This window comes from Mustela putorius, unplaced genomic scaffold (genome assembly GCF_011764305.1).
Source record: "Mustela putorius furo isolate JIRA1106 unplaced genomic scaffold, ASM1176430v1.1 tig00537227_pilon_pilon_pilon, whole genome shotgun sequence".
Classification (NCBI taxonomy): domain Eukaryota; kingdom Metazoa; phylum Chordata; class Mammalia; order Carnivora; family Mustelidae; genus Mustela; species Mustela putorius.
The window spans coordinates 33,686,261-33,705,276 of NW_025422368.1; the positions used below are offsets into that span (position 1 = coordinate 33,686,261).

At 43.6% G+C, this 19,016-nt stretch overlaps 1 protein-coding gene across 2 annotated transcripts in view; it reads left to right on the forward strand.

Moving 5' to 3' along the window:
- The first annotated feature begins 4,836 nt into the window (after nucleotides 1-4,836).
- Nucleotides 4,837-19,016, forward strand: part of PLBD1 (phospholipase B domain containing 1) — a 51,862-nt gene continuing 37,682 nt past the window's right edge. Inside the window, exons 1-2 of one of the 2 annotated variants that reach the window (XM_045072897.1) lie at nucleotides 4,837-5,501; nucleotides 15,745-15,964. In XM_045072897.1, the coding sequence (XP_044928832.1) occupies nucleotides 5,393-5,501; nucleotides 15,745-15,964 (329 nt within the window). In that variant the 5' untranslated portion in view covers nucleotides 4,837-5,392. Of the gene's footprint in view, nucleotides 5,502-5,745; nucleotides 5,892-15,744; nucleotides 15,965-19,016 lie in introns of those variants that run through there. The other variant, XM_045072898.1, reaches the window with a different exon arrangement.

A 19,016-nucleotide genomic window follows, 5' to 3' on the forward strand; every position in this document is an offset into this window, starting at 1 on the left:
TTTATTTGGCATTTGTACTTCTATCTTCAGAATGAAGATGATGGTAAAATATTAAGAGTAGAGAAAAAAAAATAAATAGAAGAAGCCAGTGGTAGCTACCCTGGGATATAGCCACTGAATTTAGGAAAGAGACAGAAAAAAAGGTTTAGAAACACTTTGAAAAAAGAGCTGTCAGGCACCAAATTACATCCTTAAACAATGCAGGAAATGCTCTGCCCCCTGAAAGTATTGGGGATTGACTTTTTCGGCCTCTTTGGAGGGAAAAATAGGGATAAAATGTCTATCAGCTGGACAAAAGGTTCATGTTTGTCATCTGTAGAAAAAAAAAATAACAAACCACTGAATCAGTATTCAACTTGTCCAGAAACTTCTCTCTTATCTCTCATCTCCAGATGTCCATCTCACCCTCATGCCGTGACTCTGGAGCTAAGACATGTGCATGAGCTTACAGTCACTGTCCGGGGATAGCCCTTCTTTTGTGTACCCAATTTACAAGACATTTGCAGTCTGGAAATGACAATGGGTGGCAGCTTATATAAAGGGCAGGCAAATAAGCAGAAGGAAGGATGGGTGAACGGTACAGAACTGTGTTCTAAGCAATGAAAATGAACGCTACATACATCAAGCCCAAGCCCAGGATTTCTGAGAGAATATCCACCTTTTCTTTGGTTCTATAGCGATTTAAACTCTCTATTCCAACACCTATAGATCAAATGGTAAGTTTAACTACCAACACAAACTACACACAATGATGGAGGGAAAGAATACCAAAGCAAAGAAAATTCAGCTACAGGCATAAGTGTATGGAATAGTTGGATAGCAATCTAAAACATTACCTTACACATATTTCTTCTGAGAACTGTTTAATATAGTAAATCTTCCATCACTCTATTCATTCCAAGAATCTACAGTGTATAGCTCAAGGGAGGGAAAATGAAAATATTGAAATATCAAAGAGTAAAATGTGTGACTTTTGAGGTCTGGAGCAGACATAGGCCATAATCTTCAAAGCCATAAGATTATAAGCTCTATGCGTCTGGGAGAGGAAAATACTTTAAAATATTCAAAAACTTGGCTTGGAAAATTGAAAGACACAGACTGAAATAAAATGGCTTATTCAAGAACAACAAATTGGAATAAGAATTGTAATAATGTTGAATTAGCTCCTACGGAAGAAAAGTCTGAAGAGCTGATAAGAGAAATGCCTAGTCGCTGAATGCAAGGGCCAACACCGCCGCTCCCCCAGGGTGTGAGTCGCCTAGTTGATGGGTAGGGTGGGGTGTGGAAATACTTGGTAATAGAAACTTAAGTCAGGTCTAGAATTACCAGAGCAGAGGAGATGATGTTTAAGTTTTCCAGAATGTAGCTCCTGATCTTGCAAACTTTGTAATGGAGTTATGTGTCTCCCACACAGACCTGAGTGGTACTGGCAGCGAATGAGGGAGGTCAACCACCGATAGGCTCACGGATTGACACACTAGACTAGCGTATCTGTGAGTCCCTACTGCCACACCCCAAGGATCGGAGAGACCTGAGAATGAACCAGAAGACCCAATGGAATCCAAGTCTGGATGGGGAGGTTGCCAATGGTATCAGAAACAGCTAGCTACCTACTAAAATTCTTGCTTCACTATGGAGCGGTGATGGCCTCATTTCCCAGCGTCTCTGGCATTTAGGTATGGCAATATGTCTAGATATTGCCGATGGATAATGAGCAAAAGTGATTAAAAGGCCGGAGTACGTTCCTCATACAATTTCCCCCTTCTTTTGGCTAGAAGACAAGTCTCCAAGGTCCTAAGGTCCTGGTTTCTGCATCCAGTTTGCCAACCATAATGAAATCACAAGGCATACCTAGACTATATTAAATGTTCACAGGAAATAGTAATATCAGTAGAACACATCATAATGAACTTTGAAGGGTGTATTTGGGATATCATAGATTTTTGAAGAAAACATAGTGTTGTCCCAGTACATTGGGCAAACTACTATTATTACATTGTTTGGCCCTAACTATTAAATAAAAGGAACCATTAGATATTTCTTTTGGTCTGCAGCTCCAAGAATGTATTACTGAGACTCCAAGGACACTGTGAACCAAGAAAGTTTGGGAACCTCTACCTGAGGGAATCATGGAACCACAAGATAAAAGGAAGCAGGGTTTCTAAATCTCTAAATGAAGGAAAGCCACAAACATATTAAGAACTCCCACACTGAACAGGGATGTGAGCCAGACATAAACTTCTGTTGCATTAACCCATTGAACTTTTGGGGTTTATTTGTAATAGTAGCTAGTATTACCCTAACTAATTCATGAAGTATTTAAGAATCTAGACCCAAGGCCAAAAAACACAGATAAAGGACCAGAAGAGATAAATCTCAAGGGCAGCCACCAGGCCAAGAGGATGACTCACATAGTAGATGCCTCTCATCCAGTACCAGGTCAATACATAAACCCCCTGAAACCAAAATCCATGTCAAGAAAATGGAGGAAGGATACTAAGGACTTAGCCCAAATGAGGCTGAGGAACCTAAAATTTGACATCCTAAAATCTCTACCATTAGTGGATAAGTGAATGCTAAGTATACCTTTTGAAAAAGAAATAAATTTATAGTAAATACATTTCTTTTTTTTTTAAAGATTTTATTTATTTATTTGACAGAGAGAGAGATCACAAATAGGTAGAGAGACAGACAGAGAGAGAGATGAGGAGAAGCAGGCTCCCTCCTGAGCAGAGAGCCCAATGCGGGACTCAATCCCAGGCCCCTGGGATCATGACCTGAGCTGAAGGCAGAGGCCCAACCCACTGAGCCACCCAGGCAACCCAGTAAATACATTTCATTCTGAAACTGTAACATTTTGAATCCGTCATAGATATGTTACAGCAAGGAAAGAAATACAGACGCTACTGTCTCTGTTTCTATAACTGGTCGCTCAGCTATCGCCTGGGGTCAACATCTTAGCTGGTAGGGGTTATGTTTCTTTTGGGGTGAAGAGCCTTAGTCCCTGGCAGTGCTGCCTAGGTGAGGGGACAGCAAATTCATTAATCATTTCAGTAGGACTTGGTGAGAGACCAGGAAATCCCCTGGGCTCCTTCTTCCCCTCCCCCCTATTACTGGGTAGCTGCATTTCCATTTCATTGTCAGGCTCAATCCCTCTAACCAGCACTATAATCCCATTCATTCTGCTCCCCGCCCTTTTATTTCCCCAAAGAAGTCCAGTGCAGACCAGGCAGCAACTTCAAATGCCAGTTCAGTGAAACTATCATTAGGTCTCTTGATGGAAACATGCCTCTTCCCTTGCTCACGGAAACTTCTAAACCACTGGAGTCCAGATCCATGAAAAAGTAGTACCAGGATTAAGGTAATGAATGGATGGTAAGTAGCCCCAAAGCACACGTCTGCTGGAAAAGTGATAAAACCATTCCACAGTCCACATCTTCTGGGGTCCTCCTCCCCTAAGCTTTGATGTGGGTTTTGCTGTTCATTTCCCTCCCAGATATGTAAACCCCACCAATTTAAAGAAGGTGAGATTTATCATCATCCAATATGGTGATTCTCAACTGAGGACAATTTTGTCCCTTAAGGAAACATTTGGTAGTGTCTGAAGTCATTTGAAATAGTCACAACTTGGAGGGAGGAGTGATAACTGACATTTAGTGGCTACTGGGCAGGGGATACCCAGAAACCGCCCCCCCCAACCAACAACAAAAAATTGTATGATCCAAAATGTTACAATGCTGAGAGTGAGAAACTCTGATCGAATTAGTTTATTTGTATAATTTGCTTCCCCCTCTAGAATGCAAGCTTTGTGAGAGCAGGGGCTCTGTCTGTCTTGTTTATTACTCTATGTCTGGAACGTGGAAGTGAACAAACATTTGATGACCACATAAGAGATGAGTAGGTGCCTCATAGCTCACATCAGGTATTTTTAGATACATGCTCATATCCAAAAACTTGGCTCCTTGAGTTGGAAGGGTTAGTAGTGGTAGAAGGTAGCATGACTTAAACATCTGGGGTGGTACAACTTCTTTGAATATCCTAAGGTAGCTCTCTTCCCAGCATGGCACAACGAGAATGCTCATAATTTTCCTTCGCTTTAATTTTCTAACTTGAGGGAAAATGTGCAGTCTTTACAGTGTCCTCAATTCCTTCATTCATTAAGTGATATTATCATCTGGACACTGTACTAGGTGCTGTCACCAAACAAGATGATGACTTGGGACTTGTGTTCAATAATTTGCACAGAGATTTGATATAATTGTTCTAGATTTATTTCTAACAGTTATAAGTCTATTTCACCTCTAGGAAAAGTGTTTCTCTGCCTCCCTTCCCATCTTCCCTCGACACCTCAGTTAAGCTTGGAAGAAAGACCAGGAAAGAAGAGTGGGGTGCCTTGCCCCCCACCTCTGGAGTAGAGGCTTGTCCCATCCTGGGTTCCCACACGGTACCTTCGCCATAGCTCTATGACAGCACTAATGGCCACTTCTCAGCACCTGTTTATTTATATGGCTTTGTCCTTCTTGCCAGCAGTAGGTCAAGCTCTTGGTGTGTCTTTATATCCCAGGCAGCAGGCACGCAATATGGGCTCAATAAATGGTTATTGAAAAAATAAAATGCTTTTTGCCTACTTCATAATGTCACCTAGGGCACCCTTTGCCAACTTCACAATGTCACTCAAGGCATACTTTTGCCTACTTCACAATGTCACCCTACCTGGCACAGAAATGGGGACTTCCCAGGGGCTCAGAAATAGATCTAGTTTCAGCCCCGTCTGAATCACAATCTAGTGGCGGCTCCAGCCAATGAAGAGAAAAGGAAAGGTTGGGAAGTCTTGGGCCCCAGCAAACGGGTGTAGGTTAAACAGCCTGAGCTGGAAGAGCAGTGATCCCTGAGGAGTACGGGCCCCTCGAAGACACTGCAGAACGGCCCAGAACCGGAGCTGCGTGTAGGCACAGGGCATGCATGTCACCGCTGCTCAGGGTGCCTCATCCCCGCCGCTGCAGACGAGTGGCCGAGAGGCCGACCCCGGCGACAGAGGCTGGCGGTGTTGACCTGAACGGGTCTGTTCAAGCCTTGGGCCTCAAAACTGCCCTACGAGCGCAGAGAAAGTGGCCGGGCGCCTCGTCAGGTCCCAGAAGCGCAGCCGGGGAACTTTCTCAGCCCAGCCCACAGGGCGCTAGAGGGTCAGAAAGGACCCGCCTTTGCCAGCGGGGCAAAGGTTGCTCCCGAGGCCACGTGAGGCTTCTTCGCCCCTAAAAGCCCCAACCCGGCAGGACTAATGGAAGAGTAAGGACGCCCCGACCTCGGAGACGCGGCGCCCCGCTGCCGGCTCCAGAGCCGCTCCAGCACCAGCTGCCTCATCCCACCCGGGGCAGGTCGCGGCCGCCGAGCCATGCCCCGCCGCAGCCGGGACCTCGCGGTGCCCACGCCGCCCGCCGCGCCGCCGCTGCTGCCGCTGCTGCTGCTGCTGGTGGCCGCCGCGGTGCCGCCGAGCCTGGCAGGTGAGCCGTGCGCGCCCAGAGGGCCCCCGGGAGGGGGAGTCCGCAGACACGCGGCCCGGGGCGTCCGCCTGGCCCGCGCTGCGCCCGCCCGCCGCCCCGTGCGCTCCCGCCCGCGCCCGGCTCGGCCAAGTTGACCGCCAGGCGGTGGCGGGGTTCTGGGTGGACGCGGAGGGCTGCGGGCACGGCCCCAGCGCGCTCCAGGTCCGCGGGAGCTCAGGGGCGGACCCCGGGAGAGGCAGGGGCTGCGCGGCGGCGAACTTCAGAAGTGGGGCCGGGAGTTCTTGGCGAACAAATCAGTGCGCTCCGGCGGGGCTCTTGGCTTGCTGAGCCTCGACTGGTCCCCAAAGCGCAGCCAAAGGACATCTAAATATATTTATTCACATCATAGAGGTATGATTCCGGGCTGTCAGGTGGTCTTGTTTGTTTTTTGGTTTTGCTTTGCTTTGTTTTGTTTTGTTTTCCTGAACTACCCATGACTTTGGTTTAAAATAAGTGCAGCCTGGTATTGTCACCTTGATAGGGGCCAGGCAGCGTGCTAAAGGGCTTTTCATACAGTGCTTACTAGAACCCTAAATAGGAGTGTTACCCCCATTTTACAGACCATTCGAAATTGAGAGACTTGAGGAGTTTGGGTTAAGATACACCGCAAGCGAAGGCAGAGCTGAATTGCCACACGGTATTTACTTAACTACTCCCCTCTTCCTACAACAGGTTTTATCCCTACAAAAAAAACAACAACAACAACAACAAAACAAACAAACAAACAAAAAAAAACAAAAAAAGAACTGGATTTGTCAGTTTTCTTCCCGATGGATAAGACTAAAATTAACCAAAAAAACTTGAAAGACTTGAAAAGTAATCTTAAGAGACGATTAAGTTTGCTTCACTTCCAAGCCCTTTTCTGTGCTGACCTTGTGCAAGAACAGGGTGGGATAGGGTGGGGTTCCGGAGAGGGAACCCCTTCCCAAATGAGTGTACAGATTCTTACTACACCACCTTCCATCCACAAGTAACCGCAATTAGCAGATTTCACGGCCTTTGCTTTTGCAACTTGCCCTCTTAACCACTCTTAAATCTTTCTAGACTTAAACTGCCTGGGCCTCTGGGATCAGAAGGCATGCGCCCCTAGGCTCCTGACTGTTGATTTATCTGCCCCATTTTGTTCCTTACCTGCACCATGGAGGGGGGATTCCAGCCACCCTATGAGCCCAGACATCCTGCTCCTTCAGGCATACCTGGAACAGGCTAAAAGTGCTCCAGTAATGGAAATGGCTTTTTGTGTTTGGAATGATGAGTGAAACCCTTCTAACTTCTCTGTTCTTTTGAATTGTGTGGATTGTTTAAAGTGTTCCTTAGATGGAGGGCAGTCTGAGGAGTGAGGTGGAGATACTGTTTTTCTGAAGATGAGGCACTGTTTATTCAAGAAGAGAACCCCTGGCAAGAAACAGCTGCTTAAACTGACTTCCCCAGATAGATACTCAGCTGAGGTCTGGCCAGGATGGTCAGGAGTCAAGGCAAAGACTGAGGGCATTTCTGGGGCCAGTGATCCTGACAGCACGGCGGGGCCTGGCAATCCAAAGAAGACTGGCCTGAGGAACAGCTGGTGAAACCCACGCCCACTCTTTCAAACAGATGCGAACCTTGTTTCCTTTGTTGCATCCAAACCAACCTGTTTTCCCATCTAACTTTTTGGCTCTTTGTTTCACCCTTCTGTAGACTGCCAGGCACATGCGGGCAGAGAACAGAGACTTTGCTACCTCTTGTCACATTTTCTCTGAAGTGCCTAGCTCAGTACTCTGACTTTAATGGGTACCCAACACACACCAAAGGGATTGCATTTTCATCTCCCTGGAATGATCTTTATATCTACCAATGTGCACCTGTTAATCCAAAACTAACTTTGCAAATTATTCCAGAAATATTGGCCAACAATTGCACATTCCTCTTAGCCTGTCTTCCAAACTAGTGTGGACTTTAGTCATCTAATAGCATTGCCTTTATCCTTCCAGACTGGAGAGACCCATATTTGTTTCTGTAATTTTTCTTGGTGGTGTGTATAGTGAAGTCGCACTAGAAAAGAGACGGGTTGGTTACTCAGAGATTTATAAGGTGCCCTGTGCCTTGGTAAAACTTGTTCCAAATCTGGGCCCTGGACTTGCAGGACTAGATTTGAGAAATGCGTTCCTTCCCGTGCTCCAGAACCAATCAGATACAAAGAAGCTGATTCACCCTGACAGACACCAAAGTCTATTCACCAAAACACCCATAATGGATTTTTAGCAGATGGGACCTTTGCATAGCCTCCCTGGCCACTCTCTTGTAATCAGATTACACTAGAAAGATCCTATCAGGGATTCTCAGGCTGGTTGCCTGCTGGATTTGCTTCTCGGGAGGGCTGATGCTTCAGTTAGCCTCTGGGTGCTCATACTGGAGCTCACCTAGCACAGCTGGCCCTTGCCTCTGGGACATTGCTTTTTCCACGCTTCCATGGCTCACCAGTGCCCACTGGAGACTAACACATTGCCTCTCTGGATAGGCCAGTACTATTTTATTTTATTTTATTTTTAAGATTTTATTTATTTTTTTGAGAGAGAGAGAGATCACAAGTAGGCAGAGAGGCAGGCAGAGAGAGAAGAGGAAGCAGGCCCCCTGCTGAGCAGAGAGCCCGATGTGGGGCTCGATCCCAGGACCCTGGGATCATGACCTGAGCTGAAGGGAGAGGCTTTAACCCACTGAGCCCCCCAGGTGCTCCTGGCCAGTACTTTTATGTGGTTGTGGAGAAGTTTGCCTACCTGGGAGTTGTTCAGGCTCCTTAAGGTGACTTGATAGAACTTTGGTGGAGGCTGTTCTCAGTTGATCCTTTGATTCAGAGGGCTTTCTGATCTCCAGGTTCACTTGAGGTAGTGGCTCATTCTTTCTGTGGCAGTTTATTTTTGCAAGTTTAATACTAGAGAGGTAGTATGGAATTCCAGAAACAAGAAGCATGGAGCCTAACTGCCTGTGTTGGAATCCTGGTTCCAGTACTTACTGTGTGACCTTCAGCCAGTTATCTATCTCTGCACCTTAGTTCCCTCATCTGTTACATGGGGACTGGAGTATCTGCCTCCTAAGGTGTGGAACAGGGCCTTGTATACAGTAGGGGCTGCATAATTGAGTGACCATTATTATCGGCCGTTGGAGTTGCTTTTTCTCCAGAAAGGCAGCACAGATCTTTGGATAAGGCAACCAGAACCGCAGCCGATAATCTATGTGCTGTGAGGTAATAGCTTGTTATAAAAGCAGGGTTTTTCCTTAATCTTGGCCCAGTGTTGCAGGGACTTGGAACATACAGGGGCACATTGGATGGGTGCTTCAGGAAACAGTGAGCAGAGCCTGAGGTAGCTTTCCTGGGTTACCACTGATTGGTTGCCATCACCTTGATTTTTCTAAGTGCCATTTTATCAACCATGCCTGCTGTAGCATTTCCCAGCTCTTCTCCATCTTTCTGAGCCCCACTAAATCTTCCTACAGCGCATCCACACTGTCTGAACGTTTCAGACCCAAAAGAAGTCGGTGCTGTCTGTAAACCCGAACATTTTTTTTGTGCTCTCTTTCTATCAGTTTATTTATAAAAATGTATATAAGCTAAGTCCCAGAAGAATTTCTGCGGGAAGTGCCCATTCCTCTTTATTGTTAAAATTTGTTTCCTAGTCCTTTTGGAAATATTAATCTGATGACAAAGATCAAAATCTTTCTCCAGAAAAAAATGTTTAAAAGATCCTCCCCTTCAGTCTTTAAATTGAGATGGTACATTTTATTTATTTATTTTTATTTATTTATTTATTTTGTAGCTGTAAAGTGACCTAAGGAGATAGAACATTTTAGACACATTTTTCTTAATAGGTAAACTGCAAATCACGTGAACTTCAGCTTGGAACTTCTAACATGCAGAACAGAAATTATTGTTTTCACACTTTTTTAGGCATTATTTTAATTTTTGTCACCTGTTATCTTTTGGGTTTTTTAAAAAATTCTAAATTATTAAGCATTAACTCTCGAGTTAACAAGATAGGTAGCAGCACCAAAAATGGAATGACTTCAAAGGATTTATTTTGTTCAGCATTTTAATTTTGTTTAAAATGCATTTATGTTTTGTCTTTTTTTTTTTTTTTTAAATAAAGTTCCAGTTGCTCCTACAAGTTCTATTTCACAATCACTTGAAAATTGCACTCTAAGATGTGGCTAGAAAATGTATTAATGTTTTTATGTTGTTTCTTTGCACTATGGCAAAACAGGAACTTACTCAGTGGGGTAAAGGAAACTAAGAGAGGTAGTGAAAATATGAGGGAACTTTGTTCTAAAACTTGAACCTCTGTCTGCACAAACAATACCATATTACAATCTTCCAATGGGAAATTGTGAAATCTCTTGATTCAGAGCTTGCTCTGAAGTGTGTCCCCTAGCTTTGCAAATGAGTTTCCATCCAGCAGGTGAGGTAGTGGTAAGTTAATTCAAACCATCATTTACACACCTAAGATTCCAAAATACGAACCCACAACCCAAAATCAAGAATGAATAGACAGAGACTCAATACCAATCTGTCTCCTCCCCAGGCGGTGTGGAAGTTTGGGATGTAGGCAAGAAAACACTGTTTATCCCAAAAGAGTCAATACAATGAAAAAACAGATGCCACCCCCTGACTCTCAAACTTATAACTAAATTTTTGAACCACATACATACAAATATATATATAACTAAAGAGTGATATAGATGAAGAATGAGCTAACAGCACCAAATGAGGGGCAAAGTTGACTTTCTGTTGACAGGACTTTTAGCAAAAACTCTGGTTGAAGCTAGCAGTGTAGACAGAATAGGTTCGTTCTGAGGGGATGAAGGAAAGGGATCTTTCCAGATCCAAGTAAATCTCCAGGAGTTTTCTGTATTAGCACTTTGTTTCTTTGACACTGTTTTTTTAAAGTGGTATCCCTTTCTGCCTACCTAATATATTGGCCAGAATATGCCTCCCATCTCACATCCTCTCACAGCTGTCTATGCGAGCTTCAGCTGCTGTAAATGGGAGGGGCCTCACCCTCACCCTACCCCCTCTGCAAGGATACCTTGCTCTATACCTCAGGCTTCTCCAGCATCATAACCATTTCACACCGGATCACTTGCAAACCTAGACAGAGGGATTTAACCCCTCACTGGGCAACTTTTGACCAATGCAAGATGGGCAGCTGTAGTTAAATGTTCCTCCTTCCATCCCTGGGATGGGGTCCTCAGGAGCTTATCTCCACCCTTGTTTGGACCATCTCAGATTGCACCTTTGAATTAGCTTTCTCTCCTTCCCTGTTTCATATTCCCCATCCCCCTTTCCCGTTCCCAGAATAATACCCCCTTCAGCAAGAGTCCTAGGCTCTGATTTCTTCTGGGAGTGAGTGCAGAAACACTTAGAATGTTGTTGCCTGGAGGCTGTTTATCATGAATCAGTTATTTTCTGCTGAAGAGTCAAAGCAAATCTAAAAACCAGATATCAATTTACTGAACCCTTTCAAAGGAAGGAAGGAGAATGCCAAGGTAGACCATAAAATACAGAGACCTTTCGTCCAATAGCCATAAAAGACAGAAGCAATTTAAGGATCAAGATCAGAGAGGTGTCAGCTAAACTCAGTCTGAATAGATTAAGTTTCAATCTTAATTTTTAAAAACATTTTCTCTCATATTTTCTGTGTCAGCCTTTTCATGTTTCTTCCTCTTTTTCTCTATGTAACTTACTGAATATATTAGGTAAAATTGTATCGCTCCAGGTTAAAAACCATTTACTTTATCATGAATAAAGTGCCTGCCTGGAAAAATAGGTTCCAAATACAGGAGAGAGTGATTTGGGCCACTTACAACTGTTTTACAAATTCTAAGACAGGTTAGGATTTTTTCCCCCCATTGAAAACAACTCATAGAAAATATTAGAATACACAAGTAAATAAATTTAATTTGGGCATTTAGGTTTTTATGTTGAGAGAAATATAAAAAGGAGGAGGCTTCTTTCATCTTTATCTACACAAGAAAAAGACTCTTTTTCTTCCCATTCATTCAGCAGAAATTTATCAAGGGCGTTGACTTTGAAGATGTTGCTATTAAAGATTTTAAACTCACTTCCCTTCTCATCAGTCTAGGGGGACATGGCGTTTGCCCCTTGGGCATCTCAACCATCCTTTAAGCCTCTTCCCTGAGCTTGAAGGTATAATGACTTGAGTTATTTTAGATTAACTTCTGTGAATATTCTGATAAACTTCACTTTCATTAGAACACACACAATTAAACTAGACTCATCCCAGAAACAGTACTATGCTGGGTCCAGTGCTTCCAGGAAATAGAGTCGTAAGCAGGACCTGTGTCTGCCTTCACAGGGCGTGTATAAAACTAGAGTGGAATTCCAAGAACGTGACTTTGGTCTACCTTTTTGCAGTTGTCTTTTTCACAACATCTGCTTCCCCACATGGAGATGTTTGGGGGGGAAAAAAAAAGTAGAAAAGTAAAATGGCTTAAACTATCAAAGGATTTAAGAAAATCAGAAAGTAGAGTGGTATTAGGAAATCCAGAAAGAGTCGGTGCATGGAGAAAACATTGAAGGAGAGAGAACATCATTTAGGGGTGAAGCACGAAACGCAGATGTTGGCCTAATTTGCAAAGTACTTGCTCACTTGGTCAGTTTGTTAGCAGTACATTTTTATCACTGAATTCTCTTAAGGGAATTTTTTTTTTTAATGCCTGGCGGCACATTAATGTCAAAAAAGCACCGATTTGAGGAAGTATATTATTTGTAGTCAGGAAATTATCTAGTTCCAGCAACAGTGAAAACATAGCCCTTGATTGCTTGGATGGCGAGCAAGCCAAGGTTTATGGCAAAAGGGGCTCCTGGAAGAGAAGGTGAAGCTAGGCAAAGTCACAGTGTTCAAGGAGAAGTGCCAAGATTTGGGAGAAGGGAACAAAGCTAACATTGTTCCATGTGGATAGAACTGAAAGGGAAGAACCCCAGAAGGCTGGTTCACCTTCCTTCCTCCCTTCACAGTTTCTGTTTATGACCCTGAATACACCCCACGCCCCCTCGCTGCAGCAGTTTGCAGCTGCTATGTTTCTAGTCAGCCATGCTTCCTTCACTTCCCTACAAGACTCACTAGAGGCGAGGGTAGAAGAGAATGTGTGCGGAAATCTAGGGAAAGGCTGAGGCTGTGCCACGGTGCTCCAAACTCCATTTGGAGAACACATTTACTGTATTTGGAAGAAGGGACGGTTCTGCGGATGCTACCCAGAGTTGTCAAACTGTGGCCGGTTGGCTTTACTAGCAAGTAGACTATTATTCGTCACCAGAAGTCTGTGAAAGTATTGTGAACTACCTCTGTTTATGAACATCGTTATTTCCACTTAGCCATTTTTAAAGAAAGCCCGCCATTATGGTCATGACTTTATTCAGAAGTAAATGGACTTTCCTGCTCAGGATTATTCTTTCTTTAAGGGCCATAATCAGCTTTAGCCTCTAAGCCTGACCAAATCCCAGCCAATCACCCAGCCCCCTTGGGACAAGGTGCTATGATACTCTCGTATTAAGATTATACCTTTAGCACTTATTTGATAGACAATCTTTGCATCAAAATAAAATAAAATGTTGAGTCAATTTTTAATGTTGACAACAGATAACTATATATAAGCATTTAATCTGAAACTTCTGGCACCTTTTTTTTTTATAATTTTTTTTAAAAGATTGTATTTATTTATTTAACTGAGAGGGAGCAGGAGAGCACAGGCAGGGGAAGTGGCAGAGGGAGAGGGAGAAGCAGGCCCCCCTCGCTGAGCAGGGAGCCCGATGTGGGGCTCGATCTCAGGACCCTGGGATCATGACCTGAGCCAAAAGCAGTTGCTTAACTGACTGAGCCACCCGGGGGTCCTGAACCTTCTGGTATCTTAACCACTGAAAACACAGTATGTCCAAAATTAAACTCCTATTTCCTCCCAGACCCTTCTGCTCCCTCTCTCAGTGAATAATACAACAACACCCATCCACTGAGGCTCAGTCTAGAACCCGAGTCATTCTGGCCTCTTCCCAGCTCTTTGAAGACATGAATATAAATTGGTCTTCAACCTGAGCAGCTGTCCAATAGTTTCTTAGGCCAAGAAACAAATGCATCACATACCATTTCCTTTCTCCATTCCTTTTTCCCTCTTTCTTCCGAAGTCTCCCTTCCTTTCACAAATACTTGCTGAGTATCTGTGACAAGCTAAGCACTAGGGTAGTTCTGAGTCTTTGGCCTCCAGGAGCTCACAGGCTAAGAGTGGCAGAAGGCATGTGAGTTAAAGTGTGAAAGGCCCAAAGAAGATGTACCTACAACCAAGTGATATTGAACTTGTAGACCGAGTCAGCTGCCACAAAAGGGTGCTGCTTCCTGAGTCTTAAGTAGCACTTTTGAGATAGCTACATGGTTAACAAGAGAGAAACTCTTAGGCAGATGAAACAGCATATGCAAAGTCAGAGGTGTTGAACCAGCTCATGGCAGGTTGGACAGTGGTATATGATGGCTTCCAGATGACAAAGTACATGGGGGTGGTGAGTGAAGCTGCATAGCGTAGGCAGAAAGCAGATGATGAAGTCCAAGAGTGTAACCAAAGAATTTTATTTCTAGGAAATGGAAGTCAATGAAGACCTTGGTAGGCAAGTAAACAAATTATTTGCATTTTAGAAAGGTCACTCTGGTAGAGTATGAAGGATGAATTACAGGTCAGAGGCACCTTGAAAGGTTTCTTATAGTTCAGGCTAGTTGTGATATCTGAGGCAGCATGGAAAGGTGGGACTACAGAGGTAGAGACTGGAGGGAGAGATGGTTGGGAGGCCTTGATTCAAGTTGAGTTTGCAGGAGAGAGAGGGGGCCTGGAGGGGCTTGGGTCTCCGAGAGAAGGATAGCAGAGACAGAAAGCAGAGGTGGAGGTTGGGTGAGAGAGCAGCATGGTAGTTCTCGTTTGGGTATTTTGAATTTCTTTCGCTTATAGAATCTTCCAGGTGGTGTTACCAAGTGTGCTGTTGGGTCCACAAGATAAAGAGAAAGCCTGGGGACAGTGAGGAAGAAAGCAGGCAGAGGAGGAGAAGATGCAGATTCATGTCATCCCAGATGCATGGAAGGAAAGAGTTTTTTAAGAACAAGTGGTTGCCATGGTCACATGCTCTCGGCAGTCTTGTGACATTAGGATTCAAGGATGTTATTAGTGACCCGAGCCAGAACAGTGCCAGTAGCAGGATGGGCATGGATGCCAGCTGCAGTGGGCTGATGGGAGGAAGATGAGGCAGTGGGGTGTGTGTTCCTTTTTCTACAGGATGAGGTTTGGAAATGGGCCAGTCATATTCACAGCTCTCTCACCAGTACCTAGCATAGCCCATGACACAATGTGCCCTGTAATATTTGTAATAATTTTATGAAAGGAGTGAGAGATTCTGGCAATGGCCACATCTGGTCCCAGGGTCCAGAGAGAGCATCTGTGATTGGTTTGCCCTTGGACATGAGACAATGGAGCATGTCAGTACGCTAAATCAGAGGAGCCATTGCACGAAGAGAGCATCAGGGTGCAGGAACAAGAAGACACAGGATGGAACAAAGTTCCCAAAGAAGTAAGAGGAGTTGATCCATAGCATGGGTAGAGGGATTGAGGTGAAAGAGAAGAGAGAGATGGCCATAGGATTTGTAAGGATATATTCACAACATTATCAAGAACTTGAGAGGCTCACAGGTGATAGTTTTTTGGTTTCTTTCTGCAAAATAGGAATCTAATGTCATGTGTGAAAAATTAGGCAAGAGAGATAGTATAAGACGCCTGAGAATATGGATTCTTTGGTCCAACTGCCTTGGGGATCAAATATGTTATGGACCACATACATGAACCCTATGCTTGGTTGAAGTAAGAGCTGAGCAAGGGCTCTAACTCTGACCTTGCCCAGAATCTCATCTCCGAGGATGAAGCATTTAGACCCACCTCTATGATGCTCTAATTACTTCCCCCCACCTTTGACCTGGTTCACTGTGCTCTGAGCTCATCCCCTTTGATCAGGCTCTGGTTTTTCCCCACTTATAACAAGGATAAACCATGGGGGCAGATTTCCCAGTTCTAACAGAATGGATTCTCTAAAAGCAAACATGGTGAAATTATTGGTTACATGGGAAAAAGTGCATCAGCAAATCAATTAAATAGCATCCCATTATTATTGCTTCTTCTTTTCTTTCAGAAGTCTACTATGCAACCGCATACTGGATGCCTGCTGAAAAGACAGTAGAAGTCAAAAACGTACTGGACAGGAATGGGGACGCCTATGGCTTTTACAATGACTCTATAAAAACCACAGGCTGGGGCATCCTGGAGATCAGAGCGGGGTATGGTTCTCAGACCCTGAGCAATGAGATCACCATGTTTGTGGCTGGCTTTTTGGAGGGTTACCTCACTGCCCCGTAAGTACTTCAGTCTTTAGTTGTGGTGGAGAACTACCAGGCAACTCTGTCCCTTTCTTTGTCTACCAGCGGCTCCTGTCTTCCTGACATTGGACATTAGAACTGCAAAGTACCTGAGGAGCCCCTCATGTGATCGAAACATGATCAGAATCACATTTTCACCTCTAATCAGTACCTGACTTGGACGGAAAAAAGCCCCCAACTGTGGCATTCTTCCATCCTCGTGGCATTTAAAAATCTTTCCTTTTGGCGAATCTGTTTTAAAATACAGCTCAACCATTTCATCTACAAGCCTTTTATTGTCTGGTACAAAGAAAATTATAGGTAAAGTGACCAAGAAGCACTGAACACAGAAGATTTGTTAAATTTAAAATGTAAGAGCATTTTTTTTCAACAGTCTTAAAACAATACTTTCAAGTGGGCAAGGATTTTCAATTGAAATCCTGATGTCTAATATAAATATTCCTTCCAGTTCTATTGTTACTTGATTCTTACGTCTTTCCTGTGTCTTGTGAAAATAACAAAGATGTAGTTAATAATAATGCAATCAGGACACATCCTTTTCCCAGATAAGCTCTTTAAGGAAAAGAAAGTTGCAACTCATTTAATCGAGCCTCATCCTTTCTTTGATATAAAAAGTGTCTTGATGATTTGGCTTTTTTCTTTTATTCTCTGTGACCTAGACTGTTAGGGGGAGTTTAACCAAACGCTATTGTGTTCACCTTAGTAAGGCACCTTAATAAATTTAGTGCCAATCTTAATTTGTTTCTAAGTTCTGGAGATTATATCAAATGTTGAATAACTAGTTCTTGTGCTCCAATAGCTCTTTTTTTAATGAACTAGAAATTCCTGTTTTGCTTTTTATACCAAATTTTTGTTACTCTACCATACAGGTCCCCTTAATGATATACTACTCAGGGATGCATAAAACTTTATAAATGGACTAAGATTTTAAAAACATGTTTAGGGGCGCCTGGGTGGCTCAGTTGGTTAAGCGTCCAATTCTTGATTTTAGCTCAAGTCATGGTCTCAGGGTCATGAGACTGAGCCCGCTGTGAGGCTCCGTGCTGGGCATGGAGCTTGCTCAAGATTCTCCCTCCCTCTCTCTCCACCCCTCTGCCCACCAAAAAAATTCCACAAAAACCAAAAGTTTAAAAAAAGTTTAAAACTGTATTTTATATAAATATATTTAATATAGAATCTGAACTTTTCATCCGTCTCTGCAAATCTATATTTCCTGTGTACCTGCTAGTTCTGATTGCATTATTTAAATTGGGTTGCAGGTTTAGAGAAGTAATTTGAGCGAAGTTGTGTGCCTATAAATACACTAGGTTGTCATGGGTGCTATGCATAATGGGCCTTTAAGGGAAATTGAGATTTGTGGGAGCAGCTCTAATCCGAGATTGTGGTGAGGATGAGCATGTCTTCTGTGCAGATAGGTATCACACAGCAGGAATTTTAGGGAGCTTGCCAGGAGGCTTCTGATGAAGGTGGAATGTCTAATATTCTTATGTCTCAGAAAAACAAATTTTTGTATCTCATTTCTAGGAGTGACTTTATCATTTTACCCTTATTCTTAAGATAAAGCATTGACCTACCCTTGAGTACCTTTATCTATTGATGAAGAAGATCCAAGGAATGTGGGTTAATATCAATTCTCTTAGTAGCTTCTTAAATGCTTCTATATTAGAGTAAAAATTTTATTTCTTAGAAGAAAAACACTTAGCTATTATTCAATAACTGGGGTTTTGTTTGTTTGTTTGTTTGTTTGCTTACTCTGCATCTTTGCCCTGTCCATTCAAAGAAAATTTGACATGTGTGAGTCTTTTAAGATGGAACAAACAACTTCCTGGGGCACCTGGGCCTCTCAGCTGGTTGAGCGCCCGATTCTTGCTTTTGGCTCAGGTCATGATCTCAGGGTCATGAGATCGAGGCCTCTGCTCTGAGTATGGAGCCTGCTTAAGATTCTCTCCCCTCTCCCTCAGCCCCTCCCCCCAATGCACACCCACACATTCTCTCTCTCTAAAAAAATAATAAATAAATAGAAACAACTTCCTATATATTGTAGCCTATTTTAAGGACCTGGCAACTGAGTCTTCCCTCCCTTCAGACCACCTTCCCTCCATTCATCCTGACCAATGATCAGGAGTGAGGAAGAGGTGAGTCTAGTAATCTTAGTGAATGCTGGATCATTAAGGAAAAGTCGAGAGACTCTTCTTGGGAACATTTCTGCCGCAGAGAACACCTGGAAAGAATGCTTTAATCATAAATAACTATAACAGTCCAAAAGGAAGGCACCTCATGGGCCAGAACAGTCAAAGAAGCCTTTGCAGAAGGAGTGAGCTGTGGGTCTGGTGTTTGATGGGCGACGACATTCAGTTTGGCTGGGAAGAGGAAGAAAATAATTCTGGGCAGAAAGAAGCGGAACCAAGTACTGAAAAAAGGCAATGAGTCTGAAATGAGGAATTCGCCTTTACAAATGAGCGAGGAGTAGAAGCTCCTTTGATTAGTCGGAGGGCAACAGGTTTAAAATGGCGGATAGAGGCTGTACCGTGGAAGGCTGTGGATGGCAGCCTGCCCGTTTGGCAGTTGTCATTCTTCATTTCCATCGGAGAGTGCTCAGAGGTTTCTCAAATTTGAAAGACAACATCTCTGTTGGTCTCTGTTTTGTATTCCTTACTGACAATTCAAGAATGTCACCTGCTCAAGGATGGGCTTCCCATATATGCAGTAGCAAGAGTCTTGAGAGGACTTCTTCCCCACGGAACAGAAGATGTTGGTGATCAGGAAGAAGCATGACAAAGAACCAAAGGGGCTGGGTGGAAGCGAGAAGTCATGTATTTGTATATTTGAAGAAGAAAGAGAGAAAAAGAGAAAGAGGAGGAGGAGAAGAGGACAAAAAGGCAACAAAGGAAGGGAGTAGCGGCGGGAGGAAGGAGAACAGAACCAAGAAGAGGAAAACGAAGAATTACAATCAAAACTGTCGTTAGAAAGGCATTTCCCATTTCCCTCTTAAGAGGGTGACACTCTCATCGCATGTCTGTAAAATCAA